The sequence below is a fragment of the Rattus rattus genome, chromosome 9 (assembly GCF_011064425.1).
Source record: "Rattus rattus isolate New Zealand chromosome 9, Rrattus_CSIRO_v1, whole genome shotgun sequence".
NCBI lineage: Eukaryota > Metazoa > Chordata > Mammalia > Rodentia > Muridae > Rattus > Rattus rattus.
In genome coordinates, this window is record NC_046162.1 from 93,508,738 (window position 1) to 93,529,628 (window position 20,891).

Sequence of the window (20,891 nt, forward strand, 5' to 3'; positions counted from 1 at the left end):
GCATGGCTTGCCCCACGACTTGAAGAGACTGGAGAGAAAGGGGAACGTACACAGGACTGTACAGGCCCTGCTTCACTCCGTCGTCTGAGGCTCTAAGTTAGTCACCAGTTAGCTCATTCTTCCTGCCTGGCAGGTAAACAATGGGTGACGTCATGGACATGGTGAGCCAAGTAATGGTGGGCCCAATGAATGTGAGGCTTTGTGTATGGGGAAGAGAGGAGACCTCTGAGGCTGAATACATCATCTGTTCTCAGTGTGACTCTGGGATCCACAAATCTCACCACTGCTTGCTAAGAGTGCAGTTTGTCTGTGTGCGGCTGTGATCCCAGCACTCTGGTGGTAGTGAGTTCAAGGCCACGCTGGTCTACATAGTGAGTTCTAGCCAGAGTTACATAGTAATACATGTCTCACAAAAGCAAAAACAGAAGGAGTTTGACTTGTTTGATCTTACCCGAGAGCTACTGCAATAGCATCTCTGAGAACAGGTCTGCCATGGTGCATGCACTCCAGCAAGCCTACAGGGGTTCAGCTCAAATTTGATGACCGTACTCTCTTGTGTAATTTATGTGTTGTAACCCTACTTGTGTATGTGTGTCTATGTGTCCACACACGAGCACACGTGCATGTATAAGTGGCAGGTAACTAAGGTGAGTATATGGAGGTCAGAGAACACCTTGGTCCAGACAGTTCTGTCTCCTGCTCTCAGGCTTACTCAGCAAGTACTTTTTACCTACTTGTGCTCTGCTGTCCTTGAGGCCAAGTAACCACCATCTTTGGGAGCTCATCTGTGCCCCCTAAAGGATTACCCAAGCTGGGCTGGTTGATGGCCTTACACCTCCTCCCGGAAGGGTGGGAGAGGGTCATGAGACCCTGGCCTGAGTCTCCAGTCCTCCCTGTCACTTCTGTGCAACAAGTGATTGTGCCTTAATTGTGTGTGGGCTCCAGGAAAAGCTGGGCCACTGTGGGGAGAGGACACTCCATCTTTCCCTTGTGAGACGCCTCTCATCCCTGTGGTGAGATGCACTTTGTAACTCAGGGCAGTCAGGAATTCACTATGTAGCCCAGGCTGACCTTGAACTTAAAATTTTCCTGCCTCTGCCTACACAATTCTGGGATTACAGGTGTGAACCGTAATTATATTCATTTATGTACTTACTTATTTTTGGTGGGGGGGGGCATGTGCTATAGCACACATGTGTAGGTCAGAGGACAATTTCTAATTTTCTCTTTACCCCTTGTCAGTCCTGGGGCTTGAACTCAAGTTGTCAGGCTTGATTGCAAGGTCCTAATGAGCCATCTTGCTGGGCTCTTATGACAAGGTTTTTTGTTTTTTTTTTAAGTTGGAAATTTTTTGTATTTACATTTCAAATGCTATCTCCTTTCCCGGTTGCCCCCTCTCCCATCCTCCAATCCCCCCTCTCCCTGCTTCTACAAGGATACTCCTTCTCCCACCCACCCACTCCACCTCAACACCCTGGCATTCCCCTACACTGGGGAAACGAGACTTTACAGGACCAACGGCTTCTCCTCCTATTGATACCAGACAATGCCATCCTCTGCTACATATGTGGCTGGAGCCATGGGTCCCTCCATGTGTACTCTTTGGATGTTGGTTTAGTCTCTGGGAGCTCTGGGGAGTCTGGTTGGTTGATATTGTTGTTGTTTCTATGGGGTTGTAAACCCCTTCAGCTCCTTCAGTCTTTTCTTTAACTCCTCCATTGGGGTCCCCATGCTCAGTCTGATGGTTAGCTGCAAACATCCTCATCTGTATCAGTAGGGCTCTGGCAGAGCCTCTGAGGAGACATCCATATCAGGCTCCTGTCAGCAAGCACTTCTTAGCATCATCAGTAATGACTGGGTGTGACAAGTTTTTAATTTTTTTTTTGAGACAGGATTTCTCTGTGTAACCCTGACTGTGCTGGGATTAAAGGTGTGCTACACTACCCTGTTCCAGAAGAGTCTTTAAATTTTCTGTCATGCCATATTTTATTTCCTTGTCTCCAAATGCCTATTAGATAACAGATAAAGTACAGAGTTCAGTAGTCTTGGGGTAGGGGAAATGCAGGAAAAGTGCCTGAGGCAAAAGTAGCCTTTTTTAAAAAAAATTATTTAATGTATATGAGTACACTGTAGCTGTCTTCAGACACACCAGAAGAGGGCATCATATCCCATTACAGATGGTTGTGAGCCACCATGTGGTTGCTGGGAATTGAACTCAGGACCTCTGGAAGAGCAGTCAGTGCTCTTAACCGCTGAGCCATCTCTCCAGCCCCCACCCCACTTTTTAAATACTGAAATCTATAGCCCAAGGGATAAATGGTGTGTATGCATAGATCATAAGTTGACAGACACCTTGAGTCTAACTCTGAAGACCATGAACATAACCAGGGCTCCAGAGCCCTTGTTCCCTGCCTTAGAGTAACTACCACTTGGAACTGGCTCCATAATCTTTGCTTTTTTTGTATTTTTCACACACACACACACACACACACACACACACAAAGTCCTAAGCAGTGAGTTTTTCTACTCTGCTCATTTTGTAATTTAACATTAATGCATTTATTGTAGAATTTGTTCCTAAGCTTTATTCATGCAGTGTGTATATGTTCACTCATTTGAACATTCTATTGTTCTATTGTACCATAATTTATCTACCTATCCAGAGGTATTAGTATTCTTTACAGACTTTTTTTTTAACTTGATCAGTACTGCTAAGAGCATCCTGTATCTTTAGGCTCTCCAGAGCCCATGGGTAAGAAATGTTTCTCTGGAATTTATGTATATATACATATATGTATATATATATGTATATGTGTATATACATGTATATATATATGTATATGTGTATATATATATATATATATATATGTATATGCCCTGGGATGGAATTATGAGGTCCAATTACTTTTCAGAGCTCATAGGCCAATTGATGTCCCCAGCAGTGTTTGTGTTGCAACATCTACTCCTGAAGTCTTGGTGTCCCTTCCACCTCCCACAGCATCCCTAATTTTGGGTGTCTCTGCTGGTGACCATAAGCCAGCTCTTTCTCAGACAGAGCCATGCCCCTTTAAACACCCCAGTGAATCTGTGGAGGTGTTTTTCTGTACCCATGTATTCCTGACTGAACGAAAGTGAGCTCCTGAGACAGAAGAGCATGTCAGTCATGAGGTCTTCTCATGTGTCCATCAGAGCTGCAGGATCTTCCTGTGGATAGGTTACGTCTGCTCCACCCCAAAGCCTTGTCTCCTGGGGTGACAGAAGATACCTAATTCGTTTTTTCCCATCACCCTCCCTCCCCATGGCCTTTCCTGCTTCTCAGGTGAACACAGTTGCCTCTACTCTGTGTTTCTTGAAGTGTGGTCTACACGACAGAAACAGTTACACCAGAGAATGGTAGCTCTGTCAGAGTCTGACAGGGTACTGGGAGCAAAGCACATCCTCAGACCTTCTCATACTGACTCGGACTCTCAGGGCTGCTTTCTGAATAATGAGTTCCCCAGGTGACATGCACGTTCCGATTTGGGAGCTGCTGCTTTGGGGATTGCTAGAACAGAAGCCAGGCCAAGGTCATCTCTAAGCAGTTTCAACCACCCTCCCAACAGCTCTTCCAAGAACCAGACAACCTTCATCTACTTCTGGTCCTCCCCCTACTTCCGTTGCCTTTCACAGGGCAGTAAGGACACAGAGACACTGAAAAGACCTGCCTGCCAATAGAAGCCTGCTGAGATGTAGAGTGGGAGAATTTCCAATGGAAGGAGTTTTTTTCCTTCTGTGTGTAGCCCTGGTTGCTGCCCTGGAACTTGCTCAGTTTACCAGGCTGTCCTTGAACTCTGATCTTGAGATCTGCCTGCCTATGCTTCCCAGGTGTTGGTATTAAAGGTGTGTGCTACCATTTTCTAGCTTATTTCTCTTAAACTTTTTTTTTTTAAATTCATTTTAGTGTCTGGAGAGACCCTCAGCAGTTAAATGCACTGGCTGCTTTTCTAGAGAACCCAGGTTCAATCCTCAGCACCTGAATTGTAGTTCACAGCTGTCTCGAATGCCAGTTCCAAGGGGATCCCACACCCTCTCTGGCCTTCGTGGGCATTGCATGTATGTGGTGCACAGACAAATTCAAGCAAAACACCCATGTATATAAAAGTAATACAGAAAGTACTCAAAAAAAAGTATTTTTTAAAGTTCTATTGTTTTCATTTTGTGTGTGTAGGTGTTTTGGCTGTGTGTATTTCTGTGCATCACCCGTGTGCCTGTGGAGATGCCAGAGACATTGGGTTCCCTGCATCTGGAGTTATAAGACAGTTCTGAGGGTTGGGGATTTAGCTCAGTGGTAGAGCGCTTGCCTAGCAAGCCCAAGGCCTAGGTTCGGTCCCCAGCTCCGAAAAAAAAAAAAAAAAAAAAAAAAAAAAAAAAAAGACAGTTCTGAGCTGCCCTATGAGTCCTGGAAATTGACCCTGGGTCCTTTGGAAGAGCAGACAGCACTCTTTTTTTTTTTTCGGAGCTGGGGACCGAACCCAGGGCCTTGCACTTCCTAGGCAAGCACTCTACCACTGAGCTAAATCCCCAACCCCAAGACAGCACTCTTAACTGCTGAGCCATCTCCACAGCCCTACTTTTCTAAAAGATCTATTTTATTTTTAATTGTGTGTGTTTCTGTGTTCTGGTACATGCATGTGAGTGTAGTGCCTGAGGAGGTAAGAGGGTGTCGGATACCCTGGAGTGTGCAAGATAAGCTATTGCAAGCCACCCACCAACATCCACAAAATCTATCAAAAAAATTTTTTTGCAAATATTTAGAAACAAAAATCTTTAAAAAGTAACTTGTATGAGCATATGGCATAGGCATGTGTGCACATTTGTGGAAACCAGAAGAGGCCATTGGATGTCCTCTGTCATTCATTGTCTCCCTCTTCCTTTGAGGCAAAGTCTGTCTGTGAACTTGAGCCTTATGTTTTTTCTTTTTTTAACCAGTGAGCCCCAGGTATGCCTTGCTTGTTATGTGGAGACTGGGGTCCAAATTCTGGTCTTCATGAATGCCCATTAAGTGTTATGAGCCCTCTCGCCAGACCACATTTTATAGCTATGCCATCTCATCCATCCCTCTATCTATCTATCTATCTATCTATCTATCTATCTATCTATCTATCTATCATCTATCATCCATCTATCTATCCTCCATCTATCTACTATCTATCTATCTACCTATCATCTATCTATCTAGTGGTGTTAGTTTACACAGGCCTTTGCATTCCACCACTGGTCTAGTGACAGAATGTTACTTTGGCTTTTTGAGGGGGTCTCACATAGACCAGGGTGGGCTTGAACTTGATATACAGCAGAGGAACTCATACTTCAGCTTCAACATCCCAAATGCTGGCATTTACAGGCCTAGAACACCATTCTCAGGGTGAGATGAAGAAAAATTGAGGGTGGGGCAATTGAGGAGGGTATTGGCATGGCTTATAGCTAAGTAGCCAAGGTCAAGGAGGTCTTGGTCATGATCTGCTTTATTCTGAAAGGTGGCTCAAAGTCCTGATTGCTTGAGGGAATCAACTGGGCTCCCAGAAGATAATTATTCCTGCTGCAGCATACAGCGCCCTCTATCCAGGTAATGAACCTCTGTGTGTATAGAAGAGGCAGTCCTGTCCTTCGAGGCCTAACATTGCTGCATGAAAGTACTTATTGATCAGTCCTATTGTTCCAGGAACACAAGGTGACTGACTCCTTATGAGACAACTGAAACGCTCTTTGGGCGATTTGGAACAGAACATTTTAAAAATTGACGATGAAATGCCTGAAGGTGCTAGATATGAAATGCCGGATTTTATCCTCTTGCCTTGTGAGTCCAAACAGATTCAATGCATTTTAGCCAAATCTGTTCCTTTTTGAAAAGAAAAATTAAAAAGGGGGTTTACTTTTATGTGTATGGGTGTTTGCCTGCATGTTTGTGCGCCACGGGCACGCGTGCCTTGTGGAAGGCAGTTGGGACTAGAGTTACAGTTCGTTTTGAGTCACCATATTGGGGCTGGAACTCGAACGTGGGTCTTTTGTTAGAGTAGCTAGGGCTCTTAACTGCAGAGCCATTTCTCCGTCCCCATCCCACAAAGCAGTTTTTTTTTTTTTTCTTTTTTTTTTGAATTGGGGAGGAAGACAGGGCCTTATGTGCTATGCTAGGCAAGTGCTCTACCACTGAGCTAAATCCCCAACCCCCTCAAAGCAGTTTTTAATTGCCATTTATCTGTCCATCTCACAGGTTTATCTGTAATTACTGTGTCATCACCACATAGGCTTGCTGTGCGGTGTTAACTGCCATCACACCCAAGAGTAGCCTTTTCTAGCCTTCCTATTTCCTGCCCAAGACTAGATTTAGTACGATTTAATAAGGATGAAGAAGGGGTTGGGGATTTAGCTCAGTGGTAGAGCACTTGCCTAGCAAGCGCAAGGCCCTGGGTTCGGTCCCCAGCTCCGAAAAAAAAAGAAAAGTTAAAAAAAAAAAAATAAAATAAGGATGAAGAGAGCTGATGAAAGCTACATTTAAAAAAAAAAAAAGTTTACAGCTTGGTGGAGTAGCTCACTCCTGTAGTCCCAGCACCCAGGAAGGCCAGGGGAGGAAGATGGTTCCAAGTCCCTGACCAGTCTCCATGGCAGCAGACAAGAGAGAGCATCCCTCCAACTGCCAACCGAAGACTCCCTGTTGACCACTCCCCCCAAGCCCTGGTGAAAACAGGCTTCCATTTCTAAGTATCGCGACAGTTCCTTCTTTCTTTAGGCTCGGCCAAAAGTCTCGCGAGAGTAGCCTATCCAATCACGGCGCTGAGTGGCTGCGCAAGATGGCGGCGCGCTTGGAGCGTAGCATCTGCGTCTTTAGGAGCTTGGCTGTGTGAGTGGGTTGGGATTCTGGGCTTTTGCAGGCCCAGCCACACACTCTGTCCAGCTACTACATTGGCCTACGAGGTGCGTGGTTCAAAATCTCTTATTCGGTTGCGCACAAGGATCGCGTGAGAAGTGGACCATCTGCTTTTATCCTCTGGTTCTCGGATCCTCAGGGGCTTAGCGTTGGATCAGAAGCCGGGGACCTGGGGCGGGTGTGTGCGTGAACGCAAGCGGTAGGTGGGAGGAGTTGAAGGAGAGAGTTCCTCATCACTCTCCTAGGCTGATGTTTAGAGAGCGCTGAAACCGAGGCGGGAAGACGTGGATGAGCCAGAGAAGTGGCGGAGGATAAGTCAAATTTATGAGGTGGGGGCGTGAAGAGAAAACGGAAGTGTTGGGGCCGAGGTGGGAGACATCTGTTGAGTTTTCTGTTCTTAAAACTTAAAAAAACAAAACAAAACTTTGTACGTATAAATGTTTTGCCAGCATGTATGTCTGCACCACGTGCACAGTGCAGGCAGAGGCCAGAAGAGGATGATGTCATGGGACTGGGTTACCAGATGGTCGTGAGCAGCCATATGGGTGCTGGGAATCAAACCCAGGTTCTTTGGAAGACTAGCCGGTGCTCTTAACCGCTGATCTAACTCTATAGCCTCCATAGAAATGATGTGTGGAAGAGATAAAGGCCAAGAGGAATCCAGGAAATATGAAGTTTTAAAGAGGAAAGAAAGAAGGCTGGCCTCAAGGCCTTTTGGATTTTGGACCCACTCCGATGAGCCTCTTTTTGTTATTGTTGAAACTCACCTGGGCTGCCTGTTCAGAAGGAGAATGCTATGTCTCAGCGGCATATACAGTGGAAAATGTTTCATAGTCATTCCTTCATTTCCTTTGGTGTTGATGACTGAACCCAGGGCCTTGCACGTGCTAGGCACATGCTCTCTCACTCTGAGCTACATCTCCTGGTGACTTTATATTCTTTCCAGTCAACAAATAGTTGAGTGCCTCCTCTTACAGACCCTGTTTTAAGTATTTGGGAACCTCAGCGAACAAATATATTCCCTCATTGAGTTTACTTGTAGGGAAAATTTTAAAAATTAAGGCAAATGTTCACTAAATGTCAAGTGAGTAAATTCCAAAGACAGAAGTTAGGATGGGAATGGAGTGTGTGTTCTAGCCACTGAACATTTTAGCCAGATGCCTAAGGAAGACTAAACTGGCATTTGACTGAAGACCTAGGGTGGGGATATGTTCAGGGTATGTGCATTTCAGTGGGGAGCACAATCCAGGCCAACTGAACAGCCTTGGGTACAGAATGAGTTCCCAGTCAGCCTGGGCTACTGGAGACCTTGTCTAACAGCAATAAGAAGAAAAAGACAAGTACAAGTAGTCCTGAGGCACTTGGTTGGGAAGTGGCTCAAAGGCCAGTCGCAGGAACAGAGTAAGCTGGTACTAGCAGACACTGTTAACTTTGAGGAGTGGGATGGATAGATAGAAATCCAGAAGTTAGTTATCTTGGGTGTAGCAGTCCTTGGTAGAATATGTGTGAGACATTGTGTTAAATTCCAGTTGAAAATTTTTTTAAGCAAAAGTTAAAGAATCAAAAGGAGTGACTTTATTGAGTGTGTCTGTTATAATCTGAACAAATAGTATAGAAAAATGAGCTGAATTGGCCAAGGTTGTAACTTAACTTGAGTCACATATGTTGAGAGTACGTACCTGCAAACTGTACTCTTTAATGTGTTGCAGAGTCCTAGCACATCAGCATCTCCTAAATTTGTTAGAGGAGCGCCTTTCTTTTTGCCCAGCATTACACTGAAAGAAAACCATTTATTTTGGTATTCTCGGGGCCCGGGCACTGTCCTCAGTTTATGCTGTTTTTTTTTTTACTCCCATGTCTATAAGGGGCATTGAAATTAGGGAATTGAAATTGCTATATAGTGAGTGTCTACCATTTAGTGTGTGTGTGATTCTGGAGATGGAGCCCAGGGCCTTGAACATGTTGGCAAGTGCTCTGCTGATAGCTATATGCTCTTGAGGGGTGGGGCAGGCTTACTGAGGGTACTGCACTGGCTGCAAGTTGGACTGACTTGCTTTACTATTTGTGTGTTACTTGCTTGTTTCTGAGGGGGGTCTCACATTGTAGTCAGACTGGCCTGGAATTCACTGTGTAGCCCAGGCTTGTTGCAAGCTTAGTGTGATCCTGCCTCTGCCTCTCAAGTACTGGTGTTACAGTCGTGAATGTACTCCTGTCCCCCATCAGGAGTGCTTTTTGGAACTAAATATGCTGATTTCCTCTCTATCTTTCTCACAATCTCCTCTTCTCTCTCTTTAAAGATGGCGCTAAGCAAATCAATGCATGCAAGAAATAGATACAAGGACAAACCACCTGACTTCGCGTATCTGGCGTCTAAATATCCAGACTTTAAGCAGCACATTCAGATAAATCTGAATGGGAGAGTAAGGTAGGTAACTCATGAAAAGTTATTAATCTGTATGTATCATTTGAGTATGATCTGAGTGGCTGTGATGTGACAGGAAGCATGCTGGACAAAGAAGACCGGAATGGTAGCTATGTACATCATATGAAAAATCTCACATGACTTTGGGCAAATGGATTATCCACCCTGGAGGCCAATTTTTACATCTAACAAATGAGAAAATTGGCAAGTCTCTTAATGGCTAACTTCCTACTTCTACAACAGAGATGCCAATGTAACTCGGGCTAGGATTGTGTTTTATGTGATCCCAGTGTTTGGTGAGTGTCAGAATGTCTTATTTTGAGGAACATGATAACTAGAATGTTAAGACTGTTGCAAGGATGTAGCTTGGTTGTTGCAGTTGACCTGGCATTCATGAAGCCCTATCTCTAGCCTTGCATAAACCAGGGGTTGTGGAGTACACAGTGGTGATGACAGCACTTGGGAAGCGGAGGCAGGAGGATCAGTTCACGGGCATCTTTGCCTACATATTGAGTTTGAGGCTATACTGGGTTATTTGAGACTATTTCAAAACCAAAGAATGCAGAAATGATGATAAATGATGTAAGAATGTGAGAAAATAAGTGTGCTATACCTGAGGTCATAGATGCACATAAGACCATGCCAGGCTTGTCAGCAAGTATTCTTAACCCACCCCAGCATGGTCTTCAGTCTTTTGTTCATAGTTTTGTGTACCAGTTGGCTTTCTGTTGTTGTAGTAAATGGCAGTCATAGGAAGAGGGAAGGCTCGGTGCTGGGACTGTGCTCTAGACAAAGTGACTTAGTTGCTGAGGTTTGTGTCATGACTAGAAGTGTCTAAGGAACGGCTCACCATAACTTAGGCACTGGGAAGTGAGAGGAAAAGGAAGAGGATCTCTGAGCCCCTTTGGAGGCCTGTCCTTAATGACTGAAACACAGGTGCTAACGCTTCCTAATTGTGCCACACTACGGACTGAACCCTGTTTTGTTTGTTTGTTTTAAATCTCTTGAGTTCAAGGCCAGCCTGGTCTTGACCAGACTCACAGAGTGAGTTCCATGACCTAGCTTCATGAATGCTATACTGAAATCCTGCCTGGAAAAAACAAAAACAAAAAAGTAAACAAACAAGAAAGAAATTCATAGTTCTGAGGGCTCATGTTGGGGTTCTGGCATCAGTGAACAGTTATTTATTTATTTAAATTCAGTCTTTATGACTAAAGAATAGTCCTCAAGGGCTGGAGAGATGGCTCAGTGGTTGGAGCACTGACTGCTCTTCCAGAAGACCTGTGATTGGTTCCCAACAGCCATGTGTTGGTTCACAATTGTCTGTAACTCCAGTTCCAGCTGGTATGACACCCTCTTCTGGCACTGCAAACATGTGGTTTAGACACACATGTAGACAAAAGGTCCATACACATTATAAAAATAAAGGAAATGAATAGTCCCATATCAGGGAAAGCTACTCTGTGTGTCTGTGGGGGTGGGTGGCTTTGTGCTTGCTGTAGCACACATATTGAAGTCAGAGGACAACTTGCCAGAAGTTGGTCTCTCCTGCCATGTGGGTTCGGGGATGGAACTGAGATTTTTGGTCAGGTTTGGTGGCAAACTCCTTTATCTCTGCCACCCTAAAATTCAGTCTTTTATTTTTAAAATTTTTTTATGCGTATGGGTGTTTTGCCTACATATATGTCTGCACCACATGTGTGTCTGGCACCCATGGAGGTCAGAAGAGATTCTGGCATCAGATCCCCTCAACTCGAGTTACAGACAGTTGTAAACTGCCACGTGGGTGCTAAGAATCCAACCAGGGTCCCTTTGGAGGAGTGGCCAATGCTCTTAACTACTGAGCCATTTCTCCAGTCCCCCTGAAATTCAGTCTTAATGATTTGTATGACTTTATCCACTTCTAATGCTAGTGTGAATACAGCTTATATGTGTTAGTTACTAAAGCTTAGTTTTGGGTGGCAGTCACATTGTTTTCTATGTATAAGTCCTTCTTACCTGCTGTCCTTAGTTTACTAGCAGTAGCTGTAGTCGCATTGTTTTCTATGTATAAGTCCTTCTTACCTGCTGTCTTTAGGTTACTAGCAGTAGCTGTACTAAATGTTGACAACAAATGGAGAAAGTCACTGACATGCCTTTTACTGCTTTGTATAACTGTGTTTGTTTTAATGTATTCATATGAGATGGACATAGTATGTGGGAGTTCAGAGGACAACTTGGTGGAATGGGTTCTCTCCTTCCACCTTTATATTGGGTGCTTTACCCAAGGAGTTGAATTACTTGTGTCCATGTTGTTGTCGTCATTGTCGTCATCGTCATCCCTTTCCCACCCCATGAGACAGGGTCTCTGTGTAGCCTTGGCTGTCCTGGAACTTGCACTGTACTGTAGACCAGGCTGGCCTCCAACTCAGAGATCTTCCTGCCTCTGCCTCTGCCTCTGCCTCCTGAGTTCTGGGATTAAAGGAATGTGCCACCATTACCTGGCTAGCTGTGCCCTTTAATTGTGTTAAAGAAACCACTTTTTGGATGAGGCTGTATTCTACTCCTTCTCGGTACCTCTCAGCAGACAGTGTAGAGCCATGGTGTCACAGCAGTGCTGTTGTCTCTTGCCAGCACTTCAGATTCAAAGTTAGTAGCTCTGGATTCTTCCTATGGATTTTCCAGTTTCAGTTCTCCAAAACTGATTTTAGACATAGCCTCTCCACCTGCATTAGGCAGGTGGCGACACGCAGGTAAATCTCAGGTTCAAGACCACGCTGGCTCACAGAGCAAGTTCTAGGACAGCCAGAGAAGCAATGTCTCGAGAAAAACCAAAAGGCAAGAAAGGAGGGAAGGCCCTCCCCCCTTTTCATAGGATATTGTATCATGGGCTCCTTAATATTGCTTAATAAACTCAGTAGACGGCTTTTTTTTTGTTGTTTAAATATGCTCCCACATAACTAGTTTTTTACAGTTGAATCTGGATTGAAAAGAATACTTTTTTCATTTCTTCAAATTCTACTCTTACAACATAGTCTTTACCTTGCACTGAGTTTACTTACCAGTTTCGTCATATAATGCCTTTCCAGACCATACTCTTTGTAAACATATACAAATCCCTTGAAAGTAAGCAGAGTGCCTTACTGCTTGCCTCAATAGTTGTGCATGCGTGCGTGCGTGTGTTTGATTGTGTGTGACCTCTCTACTTTTTAAATCTTTACTCCATAAATCTCTTTTTCACTCTGTATGGGGGAAGAGAATGGGGGGGGTGGACTTCTGTGTAGCCCAGGTTAGTTGTTTTTTTTTTTTTTTTTTTTTCGGAGCTGGGGACCGAACCCAGGGCCTTGCGCTCGATAGGCAAGCGCTCTACCGCTGAGCTAAATCCCCAACCCCCCAGGTTAGTTTTGAACTAGCAATTATTCTGCCCCAATGTCCTGAATCCTGAAATTACATGTGTCTGTGTCTAGCCTCTAATCTTACTCATTCACTCACTCACTCACTCACTCACTTACTTTCAAATTTGCACAGACCTGCCTGCTTCTGCCACTGCCTCCTAAGTGGTGGGATTAAAAGTATGTGCCATCATGCCCAACTTACCTTCTGTACTTTATCATAAGGAAATTGTATGTTCAGAATTGTGTTTAAAGAGATACATTGTTTCATTTGTTTTATGCCTGTGTGTGCCTGACCTTAGTGTACATATCTGCACTGTGTGCGTGCAGGAACCTTCAAAGGTCAGAATAGGGCATTGGATTCTTTGGTACGGGGTATGTTATAGATGACTGTAGATGGTGGGAATTGAACCTGGGTCCTCTGCAAGGACAGCTAGTGCTCTTAACTGCTGAGCCATCTCTCCAGCTCATAACAGATATATTCTAAGAACTTTGTAGAGAATGGATTGCAGAGAGAATTAAGGTAACTGGGAAATGAAATCTCAGATTAAGATATTAGTGGCCTATCTAGGTGAAGGCAGTAAATGAAACTCACAGAAATTCCCAAGTATAACCAGGAATGTGTGGTAGAAATTAGGAAGAGAAGAGCCAAGTGTGAAGCCTGAGGGAAGGTGGGAGAGCCATTAGTGAGTATAGAGCAACAGATAAGCTACTTTAGGAAGATGCTTTCAGTTGGGTATCTGAGGACCTTGGAACACCTGAGTGGAATATTTAATAGGCAATGGACAATAAGTTCAAAGAAAGGGGCACCATGATTGTGGGACGGTTGTTCGTTAAGGGCAGAAGAGAAGTGAAGCAGGAATTCCCTGTGTGGGAATGGATACAGTTGGTTTGGAGAACCGTGTGGAAATGTGGATATATATGAGGGTGCTTGAGAAGTAACAGACAGGAAGAAAGGAAAGACAGAAAGAGCAAGTCACAAAAACATTGAGGGGTCAGAGTTGGCTGGGGGATGAAGAGACCTGACACCAGTCTGAAGACTTGAGGGTGATTGCTAGGGCTCCACATGGCAGAAGGAGAGAAAAGCACCTGAGCGCCCACACATTTGACCTCCATGTGAACGCTGTGGCACATACACACAACATTTTAAATTAATATTTAAAAGCATTATATAGTATGTTAATTATTTATAGATGTAATTCTTCATATCGAGGAGCCTGAAAACAGTTGTTGACTTTGTGATGTAGGGCTTAAATAAAGGGTTTCATGCTTGTGCGGCAAGCATTCTGCCACTGAGCTATTCCCCAATCCTGGAGAGATAAACAGACAGACAGACAGAGACAGAGACAGATAGACACAGAGTGTGTGAGAGAGACAGAGAGAGTTATGTGTTTTGGTTTGTTTTTCAGGATAGACTTTTAGGACTAAAGGTGTGCATCATTGTCCAGGCTGCAGCTCCCTAAAGGTCCTGCAGTGTGGAGTACTAACAGTGTTCTATATTCTCACATGGGAATCTGTGCCTTTATAGTACACTTTGAATTGGCCTATTTTTTTTTTTAAGATTTATTTTTATTTATATGTAAGTACACTGTAGCTGTCTTCAGACACACCAGAAGAGGGCATCAGATCCCATGACAGATGGTTGTGAGCCACCATGTGGTTGCTGGGAATTGAACTCAGGACCTCTGGAAGAGCACTTAGTGCTCTTAACTACTGAGCCATCTTTTCAGCCATGGGCCCTTTATATATAGGCCTCTACCTCCCAAGTATTAAGGTGTCAATGATTATTATCTATTGTTTTGGGGTTTTTTTGTTTGTTTGATTGTTTGTTTTGTTTTCTTTTTTTTTTTTTTTTTTGTTTTGTTTTGTTTTTGAGTCTGTATTTCTCTGTGTAGCCTTGGCTGTTCTAGAACTAGATCTACGGAGATCATGTATATGTCTCCCGAGTTCTGGGACTAAAGACATGCAACACCACTACACTACCTGGCTCAAAATTAATTTAAAAAATTTATTTATGGTACTGGGAGATTACTTTAGTGGATAAGAGCACTTTTACTGCTCTTACAGAGGACTTGTATTTGATTTCCTGTACCCACTTGGTGGCTTACAACAGTCTAACTCTAATTTCAGATGATATAATAACCCCTTTTGGTATCTGAAGGCAGTGTATACATGTGGGACACAGTCATGCTTGCAGGCAAACACCCATACACACAAAACAAAAATAATTTTTTTAACTAAGAGTTCCTATTACATTTAGTCATCATTTGTGCATGCCCTATGCATGAGTGCAGTCCTGTGCCACAGGATGTGTGAAGGTCAGACAGGAACTAGTGGGAGTCTGTTTACTCTTTCTAGCATCCGGGTTTTGGGGTTCAAACTCAAATTGTTAAGCTTGGTAGTACCTGTCTTTATTCACTAAGCCATTCTGCCAACCCTTCAAAATGTCTGTTTTATAATAGATACAAAGAATTTCCTCCCTGGCAATAGTCAGACACCTTGTTTGTGGTGTTCTCTTTTTTAAATTTATTTATTTTTCGTTAGGAGTACGCTGTTGCTGTCTTCAGACACACCAGAAGAGGAGATCATATCCCATTACAGATGGTTGTGAGCCACCATGTGGTTGCTGGGAATTGAACTCAGGACCTTTGGAAGAGCAGTCAGTGCTCTTAACCACTGAGCCATCTCTTCAGCCCCTGTGGTGGTATTCTTATGTCCGGGGCGAGCAGGTGACAGTCCTTCGTTCATTCTAGCCTGATGGCCGGCTTGGTGGCCAAAGCTGCTTCATGCCTAGGGCACATGACAATTTTTTTTTTAAACTTTCACAGAGGAAAGCAAATATGCCTGTGAAAAGAAGACATGGCTGTTAACATTTTTCTTCAGTTTTTTCAATGTTGTCTGAGTGTGTTTGTGTCCCGTGATGCATATGTGTAGGTTAGAGAAGAACTTTGAGGAGTTGGTCCTCTCACTGTGGCATCAAGGGATCAGGACTGTGTGGCCAGTGCTTTTACCCTATCTTGGGTGTGGGGATGCTGAGGAAAGGGCAGTCAGGGAGGGTCTTCTCTAAAAATGAGCGTATTTGCTTTTTGGTTATCTGTTATGTTTCCTTATCATTTTAATTTGTGTTAGTGTGTGTATGAGGTGTCAGTGTTCCTGGGGAATGCTGTGGCATGGACACATTTCTTAAAGGCAAGAGGATGGACACATACTCGAGACAGAGTAGCCAGGTAACAGCTACTAACTTTGTAAATTTTTGTTTAATTTTACTTGGTGTGTGTACCTGCATGTGTGTCTCTGCACCACATGTGTTTTGGTGCCACTGGAAGCCAGAAGAGGGCTCAGCCCTGGAACTGGAGTTACAGATAGTTGTGAACTCCCATGTGGGTGCTGGGAATCAAACCCAGGCTTGAAAGAGCAGTCAGTGCTCTTCACTACTGAGCCATCTCCTGCCCCTCCAGAGGACAGCAGGTGAGAGTCAGTTCTTTTCTCCCATCACTGGTTGTGGGAGATTGATCTAGGTCATCAGGCTTATGTGACAAATGCTTTTACCTGCTGAGCTATCTCCCTGGACTGTTTTTTTTTCTTTTCTTTTCTTTTTTTCCAGAGCTGGGGACTGAACCCAGGGCCTTGTACTTGCTAGGCAAGCGCTCTACCACTGAGCTAAATCTCCAACCCCTTATTTATTTTTTTATTTTTATGTATATGAGTAGTACACTGTAGCTGTCTTTAGACACACCAGAAGAGGGCATCAGATCCCATTACAGATGGTTGTGACCCACCATGTGGCTGCTGGGATTTGAACTCAGGACCTTGGGAAGCACAGATGGAGTGCTTAACCACTGAGCCATCTCTCCAGCCCCCTGGACTGTTTTTTCCAGGAAAAAGAACACAAAATTATTATATGCTTCATATAATTAAAAAAAAAAAAAAAAAAAAGGACTGTCAGACTATAGTATAGCATATGTGGAAGGGGCTGAGATGGCCAGTATTGACAATGTGATTGATGATTGTCTTTCTTCTTTCCTATATCCCTCACTGCTTCGTTATAATCCTATCAGACTGCTGCGATTTAATTTTAGGTTTGTTTTTCATAGTACCCAACTCCATAGCAACAGCCTGCTGTTTCTGTGAGCTCTGTTAGTTGATCTTGAACATAGTGCAAGATTAAAAACAAACTTTTGTTTTTAAACCAAAGACTAACACTGAAGGTGGGTTGTAATTGATGACTAGTGTTTCTAGCCTCTCACTGATTATCCAGTGATGGAGAACAGTGTTGCAACAAGGCTGACAGGCTTTGGTGTTTATTGATACATTCGAGGCTCAGCTTCTGCAGTATTAGAATTATCCTTGTATAGTGGAAATGCATATTCTAAAACGCATCTCTAGAGATGATAACAAACAAAGTACTCATTTGTAGCAGAGAGGGAATCATTCTGGGGAAATCAGAAGCCTGTTGACAATAGGCTGTTTGTGAAGCTGCATGTGTTAAAGAAACAAGAAAGACTGGTGGAATGAATAAATGCTAATTTTCACGTGAGAGCTAATTTTAGTTCCTAGGCCTCCCTGTGATCTTGGAAATGAGAATAAAAAAGATCTTGCTTGTGCTCAGGATTTGCCGTGTCCCAGGGTGCTAATGTGACCTAGATATTTAAGCAGTGAAGTTGTGTGACTAGACTTTGCCCTACAAAAGATTTCTAACACTTGGACTAATGTCTGCCTTTTCTTAGAACTAAAAAAGGAACAGTCAGTTTTGTTAATAGAGTCTTAGAATCAGCTTTCATGGTTTCCATTTACTCCCTTCACTAGTTAGTCTTCTCTCTCCTTCATATGTAATGATTTTGGTGATAGGTTCCTGTGCTATCGTTTATTAGAATGAGAAAGAAAATATATGTGTGTGTTGGATCACTGTTCGAGGCAGTCATATTGTATACCTCTGGCTGCTTGATGTTCACTGTGAAATCCTGGTTGGCCTTGAACTTGCAAAGATCTTTCTGCTTCTGCCTCATAATTGTTGAGAATGCAGGTATATGCTTTCATGCCCGACAGATTTTGACAAACCCAGTGTTCTGGTGGTGGTGGTGGTGTTTGTGTGGTATTTTTGAGACAGGATCTCGTGGACTTCTGATCCTCCTGCCTCCCCTCCTCCCAAGCACTGAGATTATGGGGGTTCACTACCATGCCCAGTTTAATGTGGTCCTAGGAGTCTAATCCAGGGTTTTTCTTTGCAACAGGCAGGGTTTCATTATGTAGCTTTGTCTGACTTATACCTCACTCTGATCAGGCTGGCCTCAAACTGAAGAGATCTGCCTACCTCTGCCTCCCCAGTTGCTGGGATTAAAGGTATACACCACTGTGCCTGTTAGAAAATGGAAAAAAAATTTTTCTTTTTTTTTTTTTTTTTTCTTTTCTCTTTTTCGGAGCTGGGGAGAAAATGGAAAAATTTAAATATACCTTTTAGACCACTTAATGGGAAAAATTATAGAAAGTCATCAGTCCTGGATAATATAAGGTCATATGGCATGTGTGAAAAAAAGAAAAAAGTTGGGATTGAGAAGCTAGGTCAGTCAATAAGATGCTTGCTACACAAACACGATGACCTTAGTTTCTTCCCCTAGTACCATCGTGTGTGCCTGGTTCGCTGGTGTATTCCTATAATCCTAGTGCTTGAGAAGCAGAGAGGAGGAGTCTTGGTACTTGAACTCTAGGTTTAAGGGGAACCTGGAAGAATGGTAACCATCTGGCATAGTGCTATATTGGAACATGGTCCGTTAATGGCTACTCAGCCATGAACTAACAATTGTTTTTGTTCACAGGTATAAAGACCTTCTGTCATTTGATTAGTTAATGTATCTTTCCCTGAATTGTTATTTTGAAGGCTATTCCTGATAAATTTCCTAGATATGTAACCCTGGATTTTCACAGGTGGCCTGCAGAGTACCATTGAGAAGTTGTAAGACCGTAATTAAGTTACTGGTTATGCTCTTGAGAAAATGCTTTCAAACTTTGTTTTGGAAGGAGCCTCTAGGTTTTTAGGTTCCTTTAATTTCTAAAGTTTTACATTTGAGAACTTAAGACTTTACACATAGTATGATGGGATATTAGATCAGCTAGTATATTGGAATAGGGTGTGAATATGTTTATTTTTTACTTGAATATAGATTATTCAATGTGTAGGATTGAATTCTATTTCTGTCATTGAAGATGGCATTAGCCCACCCTTTTAATAAACTTGATTGGTTCCATAGGAGTAAAATAAAATAGTTTGTTAAGGTGGGGTCTCTTTTCTGGCTGGGCTCTGGAACTTGCTATGTAGACCAGGCTGGTCTCTAACCTAACAGGCCTGCTTCTGCCTCCTAAGTAGGGAGAATAAATGTGTATGCCACCACTTTTGGCTTTTTTTTGAGGCAGCATTTCCTGGTATACTTTCGGCTGTCCTGGAACTCAGTCTCTGAACCAGGCTACCCTTGAACTCGAGATCCACCTGCCTCTGCTTACCGAATGTTGAGATCAAAGGTATTCCCCAAAATGACATGGCTGGGCCCCCCTCCCCAATTTTTGAGTGTGTTTGAATATGTTGGTGTCAATGATGCTGATAGCTTTAAAAAAAAAAAAATACCCAGAGTTCGTAAAGCACTTACTATGTATCAAGAGCTGTATTCTTTTCAGAGACTGTTATTGGCATTGGTATTGGAACTCCTTCCTACCTTAACGGCTGAGAAAAGTGCCAGGCAGGCCCAAGGCTTGTCCAGGGTCTGTCTAAGACAAGCCAGACAGGGATTGGAACAGCACTCTGAACCCCTGTGCTTCATGCATGGAGGCTGTCTTTCTGTGGACAACTATTGCTTTTCATAGGCTGTGAGGGTCTCAAGTACCCCTGTGTGTCTGCTGTGTCCTATGCTGAATGTAACTTTTCATGTGTGATTTCTTTAGGAAATTCAAATGGGCATTGGGTCCCTGGTATAGCTGCTTGATATGGCAAAGATGCTAGTGTACCTCGGGGTACATATTAATCAGTTTGTGTTCTTTTTCTCTACTCCTCAGTCTTAATTTCAAAGACCCTGAAGCAGTCAGAGCTCTGACTTGTACTCTCCTGAGAGAGGACTTTGGACTTTCTATTGATATTCCTTTGGAGAGACTAATTCCCACAGTCCCCTTGAGACTTAACTATATTCACTGGGTAGAAGATCTGATTGGTCACCAGGATTCTGACAAAACTACTCTCCGAAGAGGAATTGACATAGGTAGGTGGTTCTTCCTTCCATAGGTTTACATTGTCAGACTTTCTAAGCTCTTCCAGTGTTAACTGCAAGAAGCTTTTACTTGGTGCACAAGGAGATTTCTGACAGTGGTTTCTCTTGAGAGGGGATGTCCAGGTAAGTTAGGTAGCAAGGGGTAAGTGAAGTGTGGAAGGAAAAAGAGGTCCTTGTTAACATAGCTTTCAAGTTTTTACCTTAGAATCTGTTTGTTGGGCATTTTCTGCTCTGTTATTAAATAATTTTTAATTAAACTTTATTATTTTATGATGATGAAGATAATGGTGGTGATGGTGGTGTTTTAAGACTGTGTAGCCGTGGGGCTGGGGATTTAGCTCAGTGGTAGAGCGCTTACCTAGGAAGCGCAAGGCCCTGGGTTAGGTCCCCAGCTCGAAAAAAAGAACCAAAAAAAAAAAAAAAAAAAAAAAAAAGACTGTGTAGCCGTGGGGGTTGGGGATTTAGCTCAGTGGTAGAGTGCTTGCCTAGCAAGCGTAAGGCCCTGGGTTCGGTCCCCAGCTCCGAAAAAAAGAAAAAAAAAGACCGTGTAGCCGTGGTGTCCTGCAACTAGCTCTGTAGATCAGGCACAGAGATCTGCCTCTCTGCCTACTGAGTGCTAGGATTATAGGATTAAAGATATGCGCCAACTACCAAGTTATAAAGTGCACCCCCATCCAGACGTCCTGACGTGCTGGAACCAGCTATGTAGAGCGGACCATAGCCCTGCCTCTGCTCCCACATGCTGGCGTTAAAGGTGCGACCTCAGAATTTCCATTGTCTGGTCTTTACTCTGTTCTCGAAGTCCCACTTAATGTGATGTTTCTTTTGTTTTCCACACTTGTCTTGTAGACCACCAGACCTTTTTATACATTATTTCCTGTGCCTCAAACTTCTCTCATTGATATTACATTTATCAATTCAAGTCTGCTTTCTCCATAAAAGCT

At 43.4% G+C, this 20,891-nt stretch overlaps 1 protein-coding gene across 2 annotated transcripts in view; it reads left to right on the top strand.

Annotated features, from left to right (window-relative positions):
• The first annotated feature begins 6,827 nt into the window (after nt 1-6,827).
• Mettl16 (methyltransferase like 16) overlaps nt 6,828-20,891 on the top strand; it is a 44,672-nt gene continuing 30,608 nt past the window's right edge. The window contains exons 1-3 of one of the 2 annotated variants that reach the window (XM_032912313.1): nt 6,828-6,951; nt 9,202-9,329; nt 19,739-19,938. In XM_032912313.1, coding sequence (XP_032768204.1) covers nt 9,202-9,329; nt 19,739-19,938 — 328 coding nt within the window. In that variant the 5' untranslated portion in view covers nt 6,828-6,951. Of the gene's footprint in view, nt 6,952-7,011; nt 7,234-9,201; nt 9,330-19,738; nt 19,939-20,891 lie in introns of those variants that run through there. The other variant, XM_032912314.1, reaches the window with a different exon arrangement.